Raw genomic sequence first — 18204 nt, 5'->3', positions numbered from 1 at the left:
GGAAGGAAGAAGGAAGGAAGGAAGGAAGGAAGGAAGGAAGGAAGGAAGGAAGGAAGGAAGGAAGGAAGGAAGGAAGGAAGGACACATGAATGAACAAAGACACAAGGAAGAAAGAAAGGAATAACTGAAGGAAGGATGTGGGCTGACAAAGAAAGGGAAGTAGAACACAAGAAAGAAAAGAGGGAAAGGAGGAAGAGAGGTAGAGCACAAGGAGGACAGAATGGAGGACAAGAGACAATAAGAAAGAGAAGAAACTCTGGAGAAGCAAATCTTTTTCATCCTCTTATTTAGCAAAAACTCCTTAAAGTCGTTTCCAGACAGTGAGAAGTTTCAGCGATGAGGAACAGAGAAGATGAAGTGATGCAACTCTGTCACATCAGGACCAGACGTGTGACATCATCAGAATCAAACGTGTGACATCATCAGGACCAGACGCTTTCCCCTCAGCAGCAGCAGCAGCAGCAGCAGCAGCAGCAGCAGCAGCAGCAGCAGCAGCAGCAGCAGCAACCTCCCCCAGGTGGCGCTCTCTAACCTCATGGGCTCTCTCAGCGGCTCCACCTCCACCATCTCAGGCAGGGAGTCTCCTTCGGAGGACATCTCATCCTCTGAGGTGTCCAGCGTCGTGCTGGCCAGCCCCGACTCGCCGTCCTCCGGATCTGGTGGGAAGCAGTGAGCGGCTGCTGGGAAGTCTGGGACGGTGACAGCATCGGTATTAATTCACTGATTAAACCACAGACGACACGGTTTGTAAGACCTTGAGCTTGACCTCTTTTTAAATTCATCAAATCGTTCAAAATATTGGCGACTGGTGAGTTTCCTCTGAAAAATAACAATTCAGTACATTTTGAAACACTGATAATTTCTTATTTGCCTCTTCTGACCTTTTAGAGTCGTCTCTCCAGGCCTTCTGAAAAATGTTGAGCGTTTTTCTGCCATCCTAAGCAAGTGACTCATCTAAACGATCTAAAAAGCCTCATAAGCTTTCCTCCTGACTCATCACCTCCAGCAGAGACATAAAAGTGACGTTTCTGGGGACGCAGCTCAGACCCGCCCTCCTGAGAGGGAGCCCAGGTAAAACAGTGAGGATAAAAAAGTGCAGCTCACCTCCCCCGTTGATGGCCCTCCTCTCGCCTGGACAGTCTCTGGGGACCAGCGGCTCGCAGCGCCGGTGGCAGTTAAACCTGCAGTCTGACGAGATAAAGACAGAGGAGCTGACAGGGTGACAGGAAGTACAGGCGTAATAAAGCTCAGACGAGAGACGAGGGACTTATCGTCAGGCGGCAGAAACATCTTTTCCTGATTAATATTCATTATTCAAACTTCTCTAGACGCGGGCATGTCCATGCCTTCAGGAGACTTAGGTACGAGCCGTCTGCTCGCTCACGTTTGACAGGAGCAGCGCTGGTGCATCTGCCTCAGTGGGCCCACCGGGAGCTGAGGGGCCTCTAATCCTAACATGACTAATCAGAGCGAGTCAGAACCGGGGCGGAGCGGCAGAACGGAGCGGCAAAAAGAACAGAACAGAACCGAGGGTTATGGCCCACAGCAAGGAGCTGAAATCCTGAGAAAAGCCTAAAGAAGCTCAACTTGTCAGCGTCTTCAGGGGTTTCAGCGCTGTTCACACATTTACATTTACTCATGGCTGGAATAATAAATGAAAACGGTAGATGATTCATTTAAACAAGTTCAAATTTTGGCTAGATTCTCTCTAATCCTCAGGGTTAAAAAGAAGACATACAGTCTCATACACTCACCGGCCACTTTATTAGGTACACCTGTCCAACTGCTCGTTAACACTTAATTTCTAAGCAGCCAATCACATGGCGGCAACTCAGTGCATTTAGGCATGTAGACATGGTCAAGAGAATCTCCTGCAGTTCAAACCGAGCATCAGTATGGGGAAGAAAGGTGATTTGAGTGACTTTGAACGTGGCATGATTGTTGGTGCCAGAAGGGCTGGTCTGAGTATTTCAGAAACTGCTAATCTACTGGGATTTTCACGCACAACCATCTCTAGGGTTTACAGAGAATGGTCCGAAAAAGAAAAAACATCCAGTGAGCGGCAGTTCTGTGGGCGGAAATGCCTTGTTGATGCCAGAGGTCAGAGGAGAATGGCCAGACTGGTTCGAGCTGATAGAAGGGCAACAGTGACTCAAATAACCACCCGGACAACCAAGGTGGGCAGAAGAGCATCTCTGAACGCACAGTACGTCGAACTTTGAGGCAGATGGGCTACAGCAGCAGAAGACCACATCGGGTGCCACTCCTTTCAGCTAAGAACAGGAAACTGAGGCCTACAATTTGCACAAGCTCATCGAAATTGGACAATAGAAGATTGGAAAAACGTTGCCTGGTCTGATGAGTCTCGATTTCTGCTGTCGGATGGTAGGGTCAGAATTTGGCGTCTACAACATGAAAGCATGGATCCATCCTGCCTTGTATCAACGGTTCAGGCTGGTGGTGGTGGTGTCATGGTGTGGGGAATATTTTCTTGGCACTCTTTGGGCCCCTTGGTACCAATTGAGCATCGTTGCAACGCCACAGCCTACCTGAGTATTGTTGCTGACCATGTCCATCCCTTTATGACCACAATGTACCCAACCCATGATGGCTACTTTCAGCAGGATAATGCGCCATGTCATAAAGCTGGAATCATCTCAGACTGGTTTCTTGAACATGACAATGAGTTCACTGAACTCAAATGGCCTCCACTGTCACCAGATCTCAATCCAATAGAGCATCTTTGGAATGTGGTGGAACGGGAGATTCGCATCATGGATGTGCAGCAGACACATCTGCGGCAACTGTGTGATGCCATCATGTCAATATGGACCAAACTCCCTGAGGAATGCTTCCAGCACCTTGTTGAATCTATGCCACGAAGAATTGAGGCAGTTCTGAAGGCAAAAGGGGGTCCAACCCGTTACTAGCATGGGGTACCTAATAAAGTGGCCGGTGAGTATATATCAATATACATAGATATAGATAGATAGATAGATAGATAGATAGATAGATAGATAGATAGATAGATAGATAGATAGATAGATAGATAGATAGATAGATTCCCTCCAACTATAAGGCTATAAGGACGCCCTTTGAGCTAACCGTCTGTTTCAGTCTGGATGGATGATTTTGACCATCAGTGTTTAGAGAATTTCCTCAACAAAATCCAACTTGTGCATTAAACCCGTGTTTGAAGAAAAAAAAAACTCACTTAAGTCATTTATGGCATATTCATCCCACCGGGACATTAAACAGCTTAAATCCTTTATTAAAAATAAATGTGAACTTCCTGCCAGGGAGGGGGGGGGGGGGGTTTAAGTTCAATTCTGTATCCAAATGTAGGTTAAGATGTATTCCTTTACAATCCAGTAAACACTCTTTTTAAATTATGTCCATGTGTGGAAAACATCAGGATTAAAAGACTCCGAATTTACCTTTTTAACCAGGTTTTTCCAAAACGTGTCATATTTATGCAAACACCATCTTATCTTTCCTACACAGCAGCACGCGCCTCTCTAGAAATATCCCTCCAGCTTTATTCACAGGTCTGCTCTCCAGGAAGTAGCACCTGGCTGGACATTTCCGGCCTACCTGAGCACTGCAGCCCCTGCCTGAAGAGCCCCTTGAGCAGCCGGTGGCAGTACTGGCACACTGTGGGTTTGGTGTAGCTGTGGATGTGGAAGGTGTGGGGGACCTGAGGCCGGCTCTTGTCCCCTATCCACACGGGAGGCTCGTTCCACGACGGAGGCCTGGACAAGGGCTTGGACAGGCTGATCTAGCAGGGAGAAAAAAAAAGGTTAGAATGAGCCGACACGGCGTGGGGGGGGGGGGGGGGGGGGGGAATAGCCAGGCGACCGTGGTACCTCCTCCAGACTGCCTCCGGTCAGACTGGACAGGGAGTGCGTCCGCGGCCTACGCGGTGGAAACAGGGAGAAGCTGGTGCTGATCTGCCGCCGCACTCGGCTGCAGTCGTTGGGCAACAGGAAGGCGCAGCGCTTGTGAAAGTCTAACCCGCAGCCTGCGGAGACAGAGAGCCCAACCAATCAGAGAACATGCTGAACTTTTCCTAGGCCCTTCACAAAAAGGGCTCAAACCTTATGAACTTCTCCACATTCTGTCAGGTTACACAACCTGTGACGCGTTTCATTATGACCTGATGGTGATACACCAGCACAGAGCAGAGTTTCACGGTCAGCTGGAAGGAAAAAAAAGTTAAAAAACAAACAACTGGACTTTTTTCCTGAAGTTTGAAGACGTTTCGCTTCCCATCCAGGAAGCTTTCTCAATTTCAAAATGTCTGGAGTAATGTGGAGTTCCACGCTTTATACTACTGCCCAACAAAAGCCTTGTAATGGCTTCGATAGCATGCAAATTCAACAGAAGCAGGTCCATCCCCTTAGTAATGGGGAGTCGTTGAGGTCATTGTGGGCCTGCAAATTGAACCAAAACTGGAAACCACATACACTGCAAAAACAGAACTAAAAATAGGTAAAATGTTATAAAAAATTAGTGTATTTGTCCTTGATTTGAGTGGGTAAAAAAGATGATCTGCCAATGGAATAAGATTTTTGCACTTAAAATAGCAACAAACCATCTCCGTCGTCTTATTTCAAGTGCAGGATGTCTAAATATCTTAATTTAGGGGTCAAAATACTCATTCCATTGGCAGATAATCTTATTTATCTGCTCAAATCTAGGACAAGAACACAAAATTTAAGAACATTTTACTAATTTTTAAGTCTGTTTTTGCAGTGAGACATTTTGAATTGAGAAAGCTTTCTGGATGGTAAGCGAAACGTCTTCAAACTTCAGGAAAAAAGTCCAGTTGTTTTTGTTTTTTTAACTTTTTTGGAATGACCATGACCTGGATGACAGAGAATCTTCACCAGAACACAATAATTGTTTCCAGTTTTTAAAGCTTCAGTGCGCTCCCTTTCCTCTGAAAGCCCTAAATAAAACCCAGAGCAACCAGCGGCTGTTCAGCCCTGCAGAAAGAACGTTTCTGAAAGAGGACGTAATCACAGGAAGCCGTGGCTGCAGTTTAGCACAAACCACCAAGAGCAATTATATATGGAAGGAGCTGCTGTGGTCGGATGACACCAGAACACCATGAGTGGAGTAAACCCGTCTCCGGATGTCCCCCCTGAACACGCCATGCGCACCATGAGACCCGGCGGTGGCAGCATCCTGCTGAGTGGACGCTGTTCTGCAGCAGGGACATGGAGGATGCTCACAGCGGAGGGATCTGGGGGGAAAAAGCCTCCTAGGAGACTTGAGACTGGGGTGGAGGATGTGCACTGTGCTGGTGTGTCACCTGAAAGCCCCGTAATACAGTATGTTGAAGATTTTGGTCCAAACATGACAAGGTGTGGAAACGGTTCTGCATGGTACCGTGACGGCTTAAACTGAACAGAAGGAGATGGAGGATGGTCGCTGCTTTACCTTCACATTTCAGCCCCTGCCGCACGAGGCCCCACAGCATCTCCCCGCAGTGGTGGCAGAAGGTGGGGGTCCGGTACGACTGGACCACCAGGGAGTGAGGACGCATCCTCATCTCAGTAACCGACGCTGATCCTGCAGCACAACAACAACAAAAAAAAACATAGAAGTGATGCTACAGCAAATCTGACTCCTTGGGAGGACAAGCTTCACACGTCCATCCTGATATTACTTAAAAACGGACATCTTTGTCTTAATGCGGGTACGTTTCAGCCAGCCGGCTGAAGTAAGTCCAGCGTGAAAAGTCAGCGTAAGCCAAGTGTTTGGGCGCGCGCATTAAAACCCTTTGTTTAAATCCATGAGTTCCTGAGTTACCCGCAGATAAATCTCAGCAGGGCGCTTCAGTCCAGAAGAGCTTTAGAGAGGGTCTGTGTCCTCGCTACCTTCGTGGATTATTTATTCTGCGCTGCCTTACACACAACACGCAGAGTCAGAGGCTTAACTCTGCTTTATGGTGGGATTTAGCAGCTTTGTGAAGGTCGGGAGTGTAAGTACGTGAAAGACAGAAACACGCAGCAGCCCCTGAGCTCACGGATAAACTGTTCAACTGGGACCATTACAACGGAACAAGCTACCCGAAGTAGCGGGCCGCATATTTAGCAGTTCAAACATAACTCAGCGTATTAGTTACACAGTCCTATCGACGGTGGCTTGTAAACGCTCACACGTGCATTTTAAATTTGGCCAATGGGGGAAAAAAAACTAATAAATCCATGTGAAATCATCCCAAAACTGTTTTCACTGTTAGAGTCACAAACAGCCACGTCTGTTCAAGGAGTAAAGGTGAAAAAAGCTCCTGCTGATTCACTCTCATCTCACAGTTATCCTGAGATCAAACCTGATGTTAGCCGGTCCTACCAGGCTCTTCCTGAAACGCCCTTATTTGGAATACATATTTGCAGAGTTTTCATTGGACGTTACTATGGCAGCAGACAAACTAACTGCTAGAACAGGGAACTGAAGGCTTAGCTTAGGCTTGCTGTCAGCGAGTCTGTGAAAAAACATTTGATCAAACCTTTTAAGAGGGAAATGCAGCATAAATGTTAAGGATTTGTTTAAAGCACCAATACTGCAGTCATCAGCAGCTCCTCCCCCAGCATGACGCTGCCACCGCCATGCTTGGGTCTGAAAGCCTCTCTGAGTGCTTCAGACGCCATTATGGTGGCCTTTTATCTCAATCACTCTCTTTCTGAAATTTCTATTTGCTGGGATAAAAAAAGTTATTAAAGGATTGTGTGCTGCCATTAAAAAGTATTTTCTGCCTTAAAAAAAAACAACAACTTCGGTATCTGTCACACATATGTTTCAGAAAATCAAACCACTTTTCAATATCAAACAAAGGCAGTCAAACCAAATACAAGAAGCAGTTTTACAAACACCGATTTGGCCGGATCTGAGTGCTGCTTGACCTGAGGAATCAAGACTTAAGCAGAACCTGTTCGGCGACATGAAGCAGGCTGAATCATCTCCAGAACCATCGCGCTCCGATATAAAGAAACCCATGAACAGATGAGAAACAAATCTACTGAGATCTATCTGGAGAGGTCTGAGTCTCCAGCACTGAGAACATCACAAGGAGAGAAGCTCCCAAGGTGGCGACGGTAACGCTAAAGAACCAGCAGGAATTTCTGCAAAGCAATGGTATGTTCAACAAACAACAATGTCGAACACACGGGCCTTAAACCAGACAATATGTCTGGTTTAAGGCCCGGCTTAAACTTTTTTGCAGAAGAATATCGGTCAGACAAAATCAAACTTGAACCATGAACTTGGTTCTCGCCTGCCGTGAGAAACTAGGCTGAGAGTCACCAAAACACAGCCACAACCACAGTGTCAGGATGGGGGGGGGGTCGGGGTGATTTTAGTTCAGGTGAAACCGGGGCTTTTATCAGGCTGGACGGGTAGCTCCAGATACCAGTCAGGTTTGAACTACAGATGGAAAAGGATTTTATTGGTTGAGCATCACAGTGAATCAAGGCCTACAGCCTATTCAACAAAGACCTTGAACAAAATGTTTTAAAAACAGCCCAATCAGGGCCCAGAACTCAACTGGACCTTCTGGGTCACCTGAAGAGAGTCATAGATAAGAGATGTCCTCAATCTCCTCACAGGATACCGAGAAGCTTAGAAAGGCAGCGCTAAATAGTCCCCGCTGTGTGGGAGACCTAATATGGAGGACTGATCGCTGAAATTACATTTAAAGAGACTTTACTTTTAGTTTATAAAACCAAGTTGCTGATCATTTTTTATGTTTATGCCGTTGCATGTCTTATATTTTGATAGTTTTGAGATGCACTGTAATCTTGCATCCTATGGCGTCAGATCCTGCTCACATGATGCCCTCGGGAACACAGCAACCATCTCTCTGTCTGAGCGACGTCTGACCTGCGACGACGATCTCGATGAGGTCTCCGTCCCGCAGCTCGTCCTGGTCCGTCAGCCGCTGCAGCAGCTGCTCAGAGGCGGGTCGATGTCTGAACAGCAGGAGCTTCTCACCGGAGCCCACCACGCTGCAGTCTGGAGCCTGAACACACCGGCATCAGACGGGGTTAATCCCCAGTTAACCAAACAGAGGAACGCTTATTTCCATCAAAATGTGTCATTTGCTCCCCCATTAGAAAAATAAAAACACAGAAAAGTGAGCAACGCCTGACAGGTTATGAATGTAAGATTTACAGGAACAGCTACAGACCAGATCAAAGTTGCTAAAAGTAAAATCATCATTTCCAAAGTGGGCTACTGCAAAAACGGATCTAAAAATAAACAAAATGTTCTTAAACATAGTGCTTTTGTCCTTGATTTGAGCAGGTAAACAAGATCATCTGCCAATGGAATGAGTTTTTTGACCCCTAAATTAAGATAATTAGACATTTAGCACTTGAAATAAGATGATAGAGATGAATTGTTCCTATTTTAAGTGCAAAAATCTTATTCTGTTGGCAGATCATCTTATTTACCTGCTCAAATCAAGGACAGATACACAGATTTTAAGAAAATTTTACTTATTTTTAGTTCCGTTTTTGCATCGTGAAAAAGATGACCAACCAGGCTGGACAATGTGGAAGCTCTGCAAAATGCAACCAGGCTAAAATTATCTTTTTTTATTTATTGAACATTAAATTCAAAAGTAGACCAGACATTATATCACATCCTGAATAGGACAATAAATGCTAAGCATTGCTGCCAGTAAGTGATTAAAACAAAATGTGAACGGCAGCGAAAAAGTGTCCAATTAAACTAAAACACCATCAACGCTGAGAAAAAACGCATAAAATCTAGACTAAGCCTTTAACTACAATTCTAATGAATAATATAGTCTTCAAATAATGTTATTTATTAAAGGAAGAAAGCAATCCAAACTAACCTGGGTTTTGTTAAAAAATAAGTAAAAAAAACAAAACACTTCAATAGAACCTGACTGACAACATGAAGTAGGTTAGAAGATCTTAAAAAGCAACACATCATGTCTTGATCTGATGAAATTCAAGAATAGCATATCAATAAAATAGAAATGAGATCGATCGATATTGATAATTATCAAAAATTTCTAAGCATATATTTTAGGTGCAGCCCTGGGCATTTTATGCTGTTTCTTAGTGACATATTTTAAAACAAAGAACTCTGAATTCAAACCCAATCCTTTACTAAACCAATCTTTGGAGCTTTGTGAAGGAGCATTCCTGGTTCTGTGTCTGTGATTGGTTGGGAGGATGTAATGACTGTAACAATAATCTACATGATAAGCTAGAATGCAAAAGGAAGGAAAACTGTTCTCCTAGTGAACTTTTTATTGACCCTTTTTTCCCCATTGAGCCACACGTCTATCGATCGATATATATTGTTATTGAATTATCGTCCAGCCTTAGTGTGGTCTAGTCCAGAGGTCAGCAACCCTTACAATCCGAGGAGCCATTTTTGACTTTGGTTCAATTCAATTCATTTAAATTTTATTTATATAGCGCCAATTCATGAAACATGTCATCTCAAGGCACTTTCCTCAAATTCAATCAGATTATACAGATTGGTCAAAAAAATTCCTATATAAGGAAACCCAGCAGATTGCATCAAGTCTTAACAAGCAGCATTCACTCCTGGGGAAGCGTAGAGCCACAGGGAGAGTCGTCTGCATTGTCCATGGCTTTGCAGCAATCCCTCATACTGAGCAAGCATGGTCCAGCTAATAAGAATTTGTTTAGAGCCACAAAGGCTAAGTGAGCATCCAAAATCTCATTACCAGTTTTTACAATATTCACTACAAGAAATATGTTTAGATTTTTAAATAAAAGAGAAAAGAATATTTTATAATTAATATTTTATAACAATATTTTAGTTTTAATAAATTATCAATAAAGAAACGCATTGGATTCTTACATACACTGCAAAAAGGGAACTAAAAGTAAGCAACATTTTCTTGAAGTTATTGTATTTCTTTAAAGTTTAAATGATCTCCCAGTGGAAATAGATTTTTGCACTTAAAATGAGAACAACTCATCTTCATCATCTAATTTCAAGTGCAGATATCTAATTATCTTATTTTAGGGGTCAAAATACACAGTCCATTGGCAGATAATCTTATTTACCTGCTAAGTTTGAAGACAAATGCACCCATTTGAAGAAAATATTATCTACTTTTAGTTCCCTTTTTGCAGTGTAAGAGAATTAATCCATTTTCTTTAATGCAACATTCAAGTTTTTTTTTTATAGAAACAACAGCAAAAAATATTCCTTACATTATTGGTGTAAGAAATGTGGCTGAATTAAAACTATTCTGCAAACAAGAGTGAGCAGAAATTCCTCCACAGCAAAGGAAAAGATTTGTTGTCATTTTTCACAAATAATTGATGTCAGATATTAGTTTTAGGGTACATTACATTTATCGCAGCACAGTATGTCTGAGGCGTTGCTTTTCTCGCCGCTTGATGAAGTCAGACTATTTGATGGAGCTTTTTTTTTTTTTCTGCAATGCTGATTTCCAGTCTGTAAACCACGAAAGTTAATGCAAACACACAAGAATAAAAACGCCTTCGGTAGCATGACATTTACTCCCTCTTTCTTGCACAGGCTGCTCACCTGATGCCCGGAAACCCGAGTTTATTTTCAATGTTTGAAAGGAGGCACACAGCCTGCCTGAGCGATCGAGCGCGAGTGTTAGTCAGACGGGAAAGGCTGTGGTTGGAAACTTTTCTGCACTCTCACAGACCACACAGGCACTGAGGCAGCATGAAGACCAGAAACAGACCAACACCTGTAAGCAGCTCGCAACCCCAGGTCACAGTTGATGCATCCTCCTCTTAATAAAAGATCACCGAAATGTTTCAAACGACAAGGCCAGAGGATGTCTGCGCTTGAGTTTCAGGAGGAAGGGACATTTCTAGCACCCAGAGAACAGACTCAGGAGTAGAAACGCCTGCTTTAAGTAGATGGATTAGCAAAGACGGTCAGAAGTAACATCTTATTTTGCATCGTCCTACACGCTTCTCCTTCCTACAAACAAGGGCTGGCCTTTCAGAGTCCACTTCCTGCCTGTGTGCTGACACCCAGAACATGTGAATATCTTGCTTAGAGCGTGTTCTTATTCATACAGGCATCACTTAAGCTCTCCAGTTTAGCTTTTTCCCCCTAAAACAGTAAAATCTTGGTCAAACTCCCAAAATGTCCACTATTGACACGTGAATTTCTCCACTGTGAGATCAATAAAGTCTATCTTATCGTATCTTGTTACATTCTCTTATGTCTGAGCTCTGTGAAGATAAAATAAGCCTTTGTCACTTTGGTACAAGGAAATCAAAAGGTGCAGTCTGCAGTCATTTAAAGGCTGCCATTCAGCAACAGTTCCCGGCTGACGGGACAAACGAACCAACGAGGCCCCCTGCTGCCTCCGCCTACCTTTCTCTCTATGACCTCGGCCGCCAGTCGCAGCGCGTGGCGGTAGCTCAGGTTGCCGGGCGGGACTCGAACCATCTCCCTGAACAGCCCCAGCTGGAACTGGATCAGCGCCGGCGCGGTGGGACCGAGGGCCGTCTCTGCAGACATGGACGCACGTTCTGTGGGGAAACCCGAGAACGTGCAGATTGATGAGATGATGAGGAAAAATTATCATGTTTGAGGTCCACAGATAAATTATATTATTGAGAAGTGAAGTCCTTTCTGTGATCCAGTTTAAAAATGGATTCATTAAAACACAAAGTGATTTATGTATAAAGTCAGGGGCGGCTCTAGACCGGGGCCAACAGGGGCCAACGCCCCCGTTGAACTGGTCCTGTCCCCTGTTATGGCCCCTGTACTAAAGACATGATATTATATACATTTCTTACGATGATATATGCTGACAAAAATACTATAACTGATTGGTCACTTTTGTTTTTTACCTCTACAGTTTTACAATAATTTAAAAATGAAGCTGTTTAAGGTTTACCTCCAGCCGTATAGAGATAGGATCAGGGGTCTGCAACCTGCAGTTCCAGAGCCACAACTGGCTCTTTGGCTCACTTAATATACTAAATGATGAAATATTGACCTTTCTAGTTCTTTTTACCTTCAATCTGTTGTTCTGTGCTCTCATGAAAAAACACCGGCCCCACCTGCTAAATTTGATGTAGAACCGCCCCTGTATAAAGTTTCTTATGATCATAGCTTACAGGCAATGGAAAACCAAAACTCGTCTTTCTCTGAAAGTTCTAGAAGATCACATCGAACGAAGGGAAGATTTTGTAAAAACATTAACCGTGACAACGTGCCCCAGTTGTGGGCCTCACACACACAGACTGCTGTGGTGACACCCCACTGAGGGTGTGAGCCACAAAAAGGCACCTGCTAGAGAAGCTCGCTTGTTGCATCCATACACAACAGGAAAGTTTGGTGGAAGGAAACAGCGCGGTGGAGAAAGGTACCCTAACGACGGGGATACCTGCGTGTCTTAAGTCGCTTCTGAGTCATCAGTAGCTCCGATAAGCTGAGGAGGAAACAGACTGTGCTGATGTCAAGCCGTCCAAAGTCACCTTTTCAGACTAAAGGACATTCAGCATTTTCTCCGTTGGTCTCCTGTACTTTCCCGCCCACTAAACTCTCCATCGTTCTGCTCGGACACGAGCTATCCGTCAGCAGCCAGTTTCCACGCCGACGATCTCTGGTGGCTCACCCTGCTGACGGAGGACGTCAGTGACCGCCTGCCGAGCTGCCGCAGTCAGCAGGTCGACTTCATGACTGCGTAGGCCATAACCTTTGGGTTTGAACTCCGGGGCAAGAACCTTTTGTCGATATGCCGACGTTCTGAGAACCTCTAGTTCGAACCATAATCATCAGAGGTGGATAGAGCAGAGCCAAAAAGTGTACTCAGGGTAGAGTAGCACTACTTTAACATATTTTTACTCAAGTAAAGGTAAAAGGTTGTCAGCCAAGACATTACTTAAGAGTAAAAAAGTGTTCAGTAAGAAAGCTACTGGCTACTCAAGTGCTGAGTCACTAATCATAACAAATGACTTAATATTTAAAAATTATGTAATCAGACAAAAATAATACAGTAGTTAATGTATATACAGTATGTTAGAACAGTGCAACGTGCTTCCAATGGCAATATCTACTGTTTACTGTACGTTAATTTGACTCAAATGGATCAATGAGCTCAGCAGATAGAAAATATCAATAAAAAAATAAAGCTTCTTACAAACAATAAGTCTCACTTTAACATAAACTCTGTTTTTTTCTCTCTCTGGTGTATTATTGGTTAAAACAACTCTGTTCTTTATTCATGACGTTACTCACAGTAGGTAGAGCAGCGTGAAACTTTATTCAAGGGTAGCAACACTTGAGTAATAATATGACTCAAGTAAAAGTAAAAAGTGCAGTAAAACTACTCCTAAAAGTGCATTTTGTTCAAAAAGTTTCTCATGTAAATGTAACTAGTCACCTCCCACCTCTGACTATTAATAAAACTGACACAAAGTTGTAATATATATCACTTTGTGTGTAACATATCTACATCGCCTCTAAGTTGCGTGTGTTCTTAATTCATTGAAGATCGTCTGACAAAGCAAAGATAAAATCTTGAGTTGGTGGCTCTGGTTTGAGATCACGACTGACGCTTCAAAACATCTAAATCTGGCATCACACACACACACACACGATCAAAAATACATTTCACGCATCTCTCTTCCCTTTGCAGACTTCTGCTTTGCCTTTTGATAAATTAAAATCACACTGACGGGTAACAAGGACGGAGCCGAGTCTCAGGCTCCTTTCGCTTTTGGATTCACTTAGTCTAAAGAAAAAAAAACAAAAAAACAAGTGTGTCAGTAAGCGACACGAGGAGCCTTACTTTCTGAACCCGCTTCATTCATGCTCCAGTGTTTGACATCTCGACGAGGCCGCTGAGTCAGTCAGTCCATCGCCGTGCCGCCGATGCCTCTGCGTGACGAGCTAGTGGGTCTGGTTTCCTCTCTGCGGGGGCTCGCCTGTCGATTAGACAGGAAGTGACAGAGAGAGAGAGACACTGGCCCCCTGTGAGGGCTGCAGCGCTGGGTAAACACCCCCCAGCCCAGCCCAGCCCGGCCTGCACAGCTACACCTAAACACCAAACGCATGCGCAGGAACCAACGTCTGAACACACAGAAAGGAGCACAGGATCGCTTCAAAAAGTGGAACATGTCTTTATTGAACCTTTTTTTCTCGATAAAACACATTTACAGGGGCCTCTGTGAAAAGCTGCAACATCCCCCACCACCCGCGACGACAAGAGCTGCATCGAACCCTTCCAGCAAACAGCAGATAAAGATAAATATTTAAAACCAGTGCAGCATCTTTTTTTTTTTTTTTTGTGTTGTTGTCTCGCCACGGCAAAAAGTTAGACTGCTGTCGACGTACTTCTGGACGTTTGCCTGTAATTAACTGTGATTAATGCAGTGAAGGGCTGCCTGGTCTGCTAGAGAAGAGCTGCGGCCGGAGATGAAGGTGTTGTGGTTGTGTCGACGTGATAAACAGATCAAACACACATGAAGGTCACACACTGAACGTTATCTGCTGCTAACACGTAAAGCACTTTGACCTTTTTGAAAAAAGAAAAAGAAAAGAACAATCACTTTTATTCCCTTTCTGAATTCCCGTGTTTTATCGTTAAAGTAGACCCTCACCCCAGAGTCCGAACATTCAGAAGCTGATGGGATATGTCATAAATACAAGAGATATCTGACTTCGTGTACATTCTGCTTTGGCGGATTTCTTTTCTGCTCCAGTTTAGCGCTACAATCAAGTGGAAGGCATGAAAAGCCACATTCGGACAGACAACCAGTAGTTTGTACCTTCAAAATAAAAGCAGCCTTAAAATAAATCAATTTAAAAGATCAGAAGTAAATCAGCAGAGGACGGATTATTGTCTGTCAGATCCGAGCGTTTGACCGACTGATCAGATCCACGTCAGGAATAAAAATCAGGCCCACGTCAGGATTGTTTAATGCAAAAATCACACGTATGCAAAAACAAAATGTAATAATAATCATAAAAATACAGACGTGGAAAGAATTTGTTTCCACCACTGGTAAAGACGGACAAAAAGTCTTCAGATGATTTCTTCTACAGCAGCAGGATCATTTGACGCTGATAACTTCACCATGAGGAATAACTACTTTTACCAAACTCAACAGCGGCACGATTATCTCTACCCTTAACAATCCCTTTAAAACAAATTATACAAGAATCTCATTTCACTTATATTTTAAAAAGTTTTCAAGTTGACCTCAGTTTTCAGGAACTACTAATCAGTAATCCACAGCTTCCCGTTTCCCTGGGGTATAAATATGACGTGACACAGGGGTCATTTTTTTCTGAATGGGTTAATCATGCTAATAAAGGAGGTGTGTCGGATGAAGACGGAGGTTAAACGTTTGTGATGCTTACTGTCACAGAACAGCAGCAAAGAGCGCCACCTGGATGCCATCAGGTCTCCATAACAAACTGTAGACACAGACTACATGCTGATTGGTTGTTTGCGATAGAAAATGAGGAAAAACGCATTTTCTGAGCCGCCATGACAAACGTACATATGTGGATTTAATAAATGCTGACAGCACTTTCACTGGAATCGTGTGTTTAGGGCTAAGACTGAGGTTTTTATCTGGTCTAAAACACGGTGGAGTATCCGTGATGCTGTGGGCCTGTTTCCCTGTTGGCTGCTAAAAGAACACGGCATCATGAACTCTTTCACTCTTGGAAACACCAGGAGAGTTTGGCTCAAAACCCTGTAGACACTGACAGAAAAGTGAAAAACTAACCTAATAGTGGGTCTTTCAGGACGACAACGATCTAAATCTGATAGGTAGTTTAGTCCAAACTATTATCAGCAGGGATGCCAATAATTGTGCCGTAAGTGATTTGTTTAAATTGTCAATTTCTTAGTTGGGGAATTAAAGACGAAATTAACTAACATTAAAGGTTAATTTTCTTTCCCTCGGTGTAAAATGATTGCACTGAAATAAAATAACAACTTATTAAAAAGACTTTTTACACATATTTAGCCACTTGGAAACAATGTGTCCGCTTCTGTAAAGGATTTTTTTTTGTTTTTTTAAAACAACCCAAACATGAATGTTTAAAGATGGCCTATTATCATAGGCTCACTCAGACCTGAGGCGTTTTCTCATGACCTTCATCAGGGCTTAAAGGCTCCTTTTCTTCTGCTTCATTCAGAATAATGGCTGTTTGGAAATTGATTTTTTCTCAAATAAAATATCCGACCGCATTTTCTTTGACATTTTTTCCCCTCCTGCACTAAACCACAAAGTTTGCCCTGAATCTGGTCATTAAAAGACATTCATCTGCCAACCATCCCCTACTTTAGGCTCGACTGTATATTCCTAGTTTAGACCTAAACCCTGACAGCTAATTTCAACAATCCAGATAATATATTTATCAGCACTTGATGACCAGATGAACCCAAATCACATTCCTGTGCTTTCCTTTAGCGTCCCCACATTGTTCTCAACCATTCCCAGTCTCCTCCTGTCGGATCAGCATTTTTCCAGTTATGTTCCTCTTGAACCCCATTAGGTGTAAACAAAAACGAATCAAATCGAGCTATACACACTTCAGCTAATGCCAAATAATTTAAAATTGTTTATATACATTAAAAAAAAGAAAGAAGAAGGCAAATAGTTGAGGTTGAAATGGTTAGTGCTTACGTTTCCCTAAAAGTCCTCGATGGCTGAGCGCGGTCAGCTTCGGCGGCGGCGTCATGCTACGTGTGGAGTATACAAAGTGAGAGACTGGCCCCAGACGCTACCTGCAACGAGTTGAGTGTCTGCAAAGCATTGTGGGGTCTGAGCGAGCCAGACGTGAATGAACTGTGGTGCTACGGGTTTATAAGGGGAGGCGATCGGTGGGGTGGGGGGTGGAGGGGGGGGGGGGGGGGGGGGGGGCGGACGTCCCACTCTCTAGCTCAGCGGCATGCGCCTAAACGTGTGCGACTCTATTCAGCGCTCTGGTCGGTGGCAGCGGTTTTATACAGCGGCAGCAGCGGTACTGACATCATGTGTGGTAATGTCCTGTTTGTTGTCTTCCTAAAAATAAAGTGAAATAAAAAAAAACGCTGCTGCGGTGGTGTTTGCTCGAGCCCAGGTTGAACGGCGCCTCCCCCTCTGCGCGTCTAACCAATCAGGGAGCTGCGTCTGGTCAGGTCCACGTTGCTGGCGCTCAGTCCCCTGCTGTCCGAGAGGCCGGAGTTGGCGTCCTGAAAACAGACGGGAGGAGACGGGTGATTAGGTAACATCTGGGATGACCTCTGACCCTGAAAAGCTGTGGCTAACCCTGCGCCGGTGTAGGTACCAGATCTGTTCGGGTGCTTCCCCCGATGAAGTCACAATATGGCAACTCCACTCAAACAAAATACATCGCGCCCGCGGTCTCCATTTGTTACATATCAATTTAATCTTGTTAATTTACGGTTATTTTCCAGTAACTTAATCGAGGCATGAAAACCTTTAACATCTTTTTGGAAAGCTTGTGTGGTAGTCTGACAATTTAATCGGTAATTTTGCAGGTTTAAAGTTACATCTTAAGAGATATTTCATTCCTCCAATTTTTAAAAAAAGTTGTGAAGGGAAACTAAACCATAAAATCTTTTCATTTTTCATAAAAGTCTGCGGCCATTTTAATTTTATCACGGCATTCATCACTTCAAAATCAGTTTACGTTTATTCCTCCTTTTTCTACTGATATTACTATGTCGTTCTTTCTGATCACATGTTTATTATTCCAAACTGTGATGAATTTGATTAATTTTTTTATTGTAGTATTTGGTATATTTAATATATATGCTGGATAAATTAATTTGGCTATCCCTTCCGTTTTTGTTAACAATATTCTTCCAAAAATTGAGCCAACTGTCAAATATTTGTTGATTTTTTTTGTAAAATGACTTGAATATTTGTTCTGTCATTTTCAGTGTGGTCCTTGTTAATTATTATACCCAAATATTTTACCTCATTTTTATCCATTAAAGTGGGTTGATTATTTTGAATTGCTAAGATTTCACATTTTCTATGTTCATCTTTAAGCCTGAAGCTTTTGATAAAAAAGAAACCACTAAATTAACTAAATAAAATTGATTCGTTACAAACGCAGACCGCGGGCTCAATGTAGTTTGTTTGAGTGGTGTTGCCATAATGTGATGTCATCGGGAGGCGCAGAGACCATGGAGAATTTCTTCGTAAAAAT

The 18204-nt window shown here is 43.3% G+C and overlaps 2 protein-coding genes across 2 annotated transcripts in view; both read right to left on the bottom strand.

The window, feature by feature from the left end:
• The window catches only part of LOC105933454 (serine/threonine-protein kinase D3), a 23648-nt gene extending 6764 nt beyond the window's left edge, over positions 1–16884 (bottom strand). Inside the window, exons 1-8 of the mRNA XM_036146321.1 lie at positions 13817–16884; positions 11389–11546; positions 7888–8026; positions 5446–5577; positions 3867–4021; positions 3595–3778; positions 1105–1188; positions 533–689 (exon numbers count right to left, since the gene is read on the bottom strand). Of these exons, the coding sequence (XP_036002214.1) occupies positions 533–689; positions 1105–1188; positions 3595–3778; positions 3867–4021; positions 5446–5577; positions 7888–8026; positions 11389–11546; positions 13817–13838 (1031 nt within the window). The 5' untranslated portion in view covers positions 13839–16884. The remainder of the gene's footprint in view (positions 1–532; positions 690–1104; positions 1189–3594; positions 3779–3866; positions 4022–5445; positions 5578–7887; positions 8027–11388; positions 11547–13816) is intronic.
• klc2 (kinesin light chain 2) overlaps positions 16879–18204 on the bottom strand; it is a 27435-nt gene continuing 26109 nt past the window's right edge. Inside the window, exon 14 of the mRNA XM_012873323.3 lies at positions 16879–17218. Coding sequence (XP_012728777.2) covers positions 17135–17218 — 84 coding nt within the window. The 3' untranslated portion in view covers positions 16879–17134. The remainder of the gene's footprint in view (positions 17219–18204) is intronic.

The sequence above is a fragment of the Fundulus heteroclitus genome, chromosome 14, assembly GCF_011125445.2.
Source record: "Fundulus heteroclitus isolate FHET01 chromosome 14, MU-UCD_Fhet_4.1, whole genome shotgun sequence".
NCBI lineage: Eukaryota > Metazoa > Chordata > Actinopteri > Cyprinodontiformes > Fundulidae > Fundulus > Fundulus heteroclitus.
The sequence above is the reverse complement of the archived record's forward strand: the minus strand, read 5'-3'. Positions and strand labels throughout refer to the sequence as shown.